Source organism: Triticum dicoccoides, chromosome 1B (genome assembly GCF_002162155.2).
Source record: "Triticum dicoccoides isolate Atlit2015 ecotype Zavitan chromosome 1B, WEW_v2.0, whole genome shotgun sequence".
NCBI lineage: Eukaryota > Viridiplantae > Streptophyta > Magnoliopsida > Poales > Poaceae > Triticum > Triticum dicoccoides.
In genome coordinates this window covers 676,761,379-676,763,298 of record NC_041381.1, presented here as the reverse complement: position 1 = coordinate 676,763,298, position 1,920 = coordinate 676,761,379, and the positions used below count along the sequence as shown (strand labels likewise).

The following is a 1,920-nucleotide window of genomic DNA, read 5'->3' as shown; positions in this document are numbered from 1 at the left end:
GCCGGCGGCCGGCGGCGGCGGGAGGGGGCTAGGGCGCCGCCGGCGGCGGCGGCGGAACCCTAGCGGGAGGGAGCGGAAGGGAGCGGACATTTTACCAAATGGTAGCATCTAATACTAGCAATCGAACCCTCAATCCAATGTATGAACCCAAGGAACTAGCTGTGTATATGTCCAATGAAAATGCTTCAGTGTGCAAGGCTCGCATAGAAACAGAAACAGGCATCCAACAATGAAACAAGGCAAGAATTTAGACATGAATGATGCAATTAACTATGTCCGCAGTACATAAGTTTCAGATATTATAAACTGAATGGGGTGGTCCAAATTACTACTCGGAAACAACGGGGCAATGAACACAAGCGGTTAAAGCTTGTAAAATTGGTAGTTAACGCAAGAGACAACCAGATAGTGTCTCCTCGCGCGTGTATTTTATAAACATTTGTTGGTGGCATCATGACCGGAGTAAGCTCGGATCTGTTCCAAAAGACCAGCTGTAGTTTATTGCAGAAAAATGGCATAGGAATTAACTTCCATCAACTAAAACTAAACCTAGCATCGACGGGGCAGAAAAGACGCATTTTCCCCGCACAACGAACAACCAGAAATACAGACAAAGAAAACTACTCGGCCTAGGCCAGCAATCACAGACATAGATGCACCCAGCCATGGCATCGCACAAGGAACACAGGAGAGGATCGGATCTGGAGTAAGAGGGAAAGCGAACCTGCTTGGCCTGGGAGCCGAGAGCCCTGCGCTGCACGAACCTCATCACGTCCGACTGCTTCCTCCTGCATAGCTCCGACACGAACTTGTACGCGCCTGCCACCACGAATCCATCAAAACGAGCGCGCAATAATACGTGCGAGAAGGCAAACGGGCCAGGTTGCGGGAGGAAGAGGAGCTGGTAGACGGAGGGGCTCACCCATAGCTGCGGCGGCGGCGGCGGCTGCGAAGGCAGAGTGCGGAGGCGGCCGGGAGGGGGAGCGTGGAGCCTTAGGGCTTGAAGAGAGAGTGGCCTGACCAAATGGGCCGGCACAGCTAGGCCCCTATTAAGCGTGCCTGCCATGGCCCACGGCAGCCCGTTTATAAACGGGACGGGCCGTGCCGTGCCGACAGCAACGCCCACCAATCACATGGGTGGCCTGAGACCATTTGGCGCGCTCTCAACCGTCGTCATATATTGCGTTCTGGGTGTTTTCTTTTTGTTTTCCACCCGTCTTTCTTAACATTTTATCAAAAAAATGCGTGAAAAAACGTGATGGCATGATTTTGCTTTCGAGGGAGGTATAATTTTGCTTATATGAGAGGCACGACCGTGTCTCTCAAAAACGAAAAATATGTTTTCTCTTTTTCTTTTGTCAAAGGCACGGTTTTGCTTCCGCGGGAGGCATGGTCGTGCCTCTCAAAAATGGAAAAAACGTGTTTTTCTTTCATTCTTCGTCAGAGGCACGGTTTTGCTTCCGTGAGAGGCACGATTTTGCTTTCGCGAGAGGCACGATTTTGCTGCCGCAAGAGGCACAGCCGTGCTTCCCGATAACAAAAAATATATATACATTCCTCTTCGATGAGAGACATGATTTTTCTTCCGTGAGAGGCACGGTCGTGCCGCACGAAAACGAAAAAACGTGTTTTTTCGTGAGAGACATGGTTTTGCTTCCGCGAGAGGCACGGCTACCTCTCGAAAACCAAAAAAAATTCTATTTTTTTCCTTCCGTGAGTTTTTGCTTCTGCGAGAGGCATGGTTTTAGTTTCGACGTGCCTCACGAAAATGACTACTGGAAAGGGGGAAACATGCTCCCGGTTTGGTTTTTTTGTTTGGTTTTTTCGTTAATTTTTTTACATCAAAATCTATCAACCTGAGATCTAATTTCAAAGATCTCGGCGCGAGGAATCCAACGATGAAAATGGTTCGAGATTTTG

General features: G+C 49.3%; 1 protein-coding gene across 1 annotated transcript in view; it reads right to left on the bottom strand.

Annotated features, from left to right (window-relative positions):
* The window catches only part of LOC119349599 (ribosomal protein S10, mitochondrial-like), a 4,882-nt gene extending 3,849 nt beyond the window's left edge, over positions 1–1,033 (bottom strand). Inside the window, exons 1-2 of the mRNA XM_037617657.1 lie at positions 923–1,033; positions 725–819 (exon numbers count right to left, since the gene is read on the bottom strand). Coding sequence (XP_037473554.1) covers positions 725–819; positions 923–926 — 99 coding nt within the window. The 5' untranslated portion in view covers positions 927–1,033. The remainder of the gene's footprint in view (positions 1–724; positions 820–922) is intronic.
* Positions 1,034–1,920: the final 887 nt, after the last annotated feature.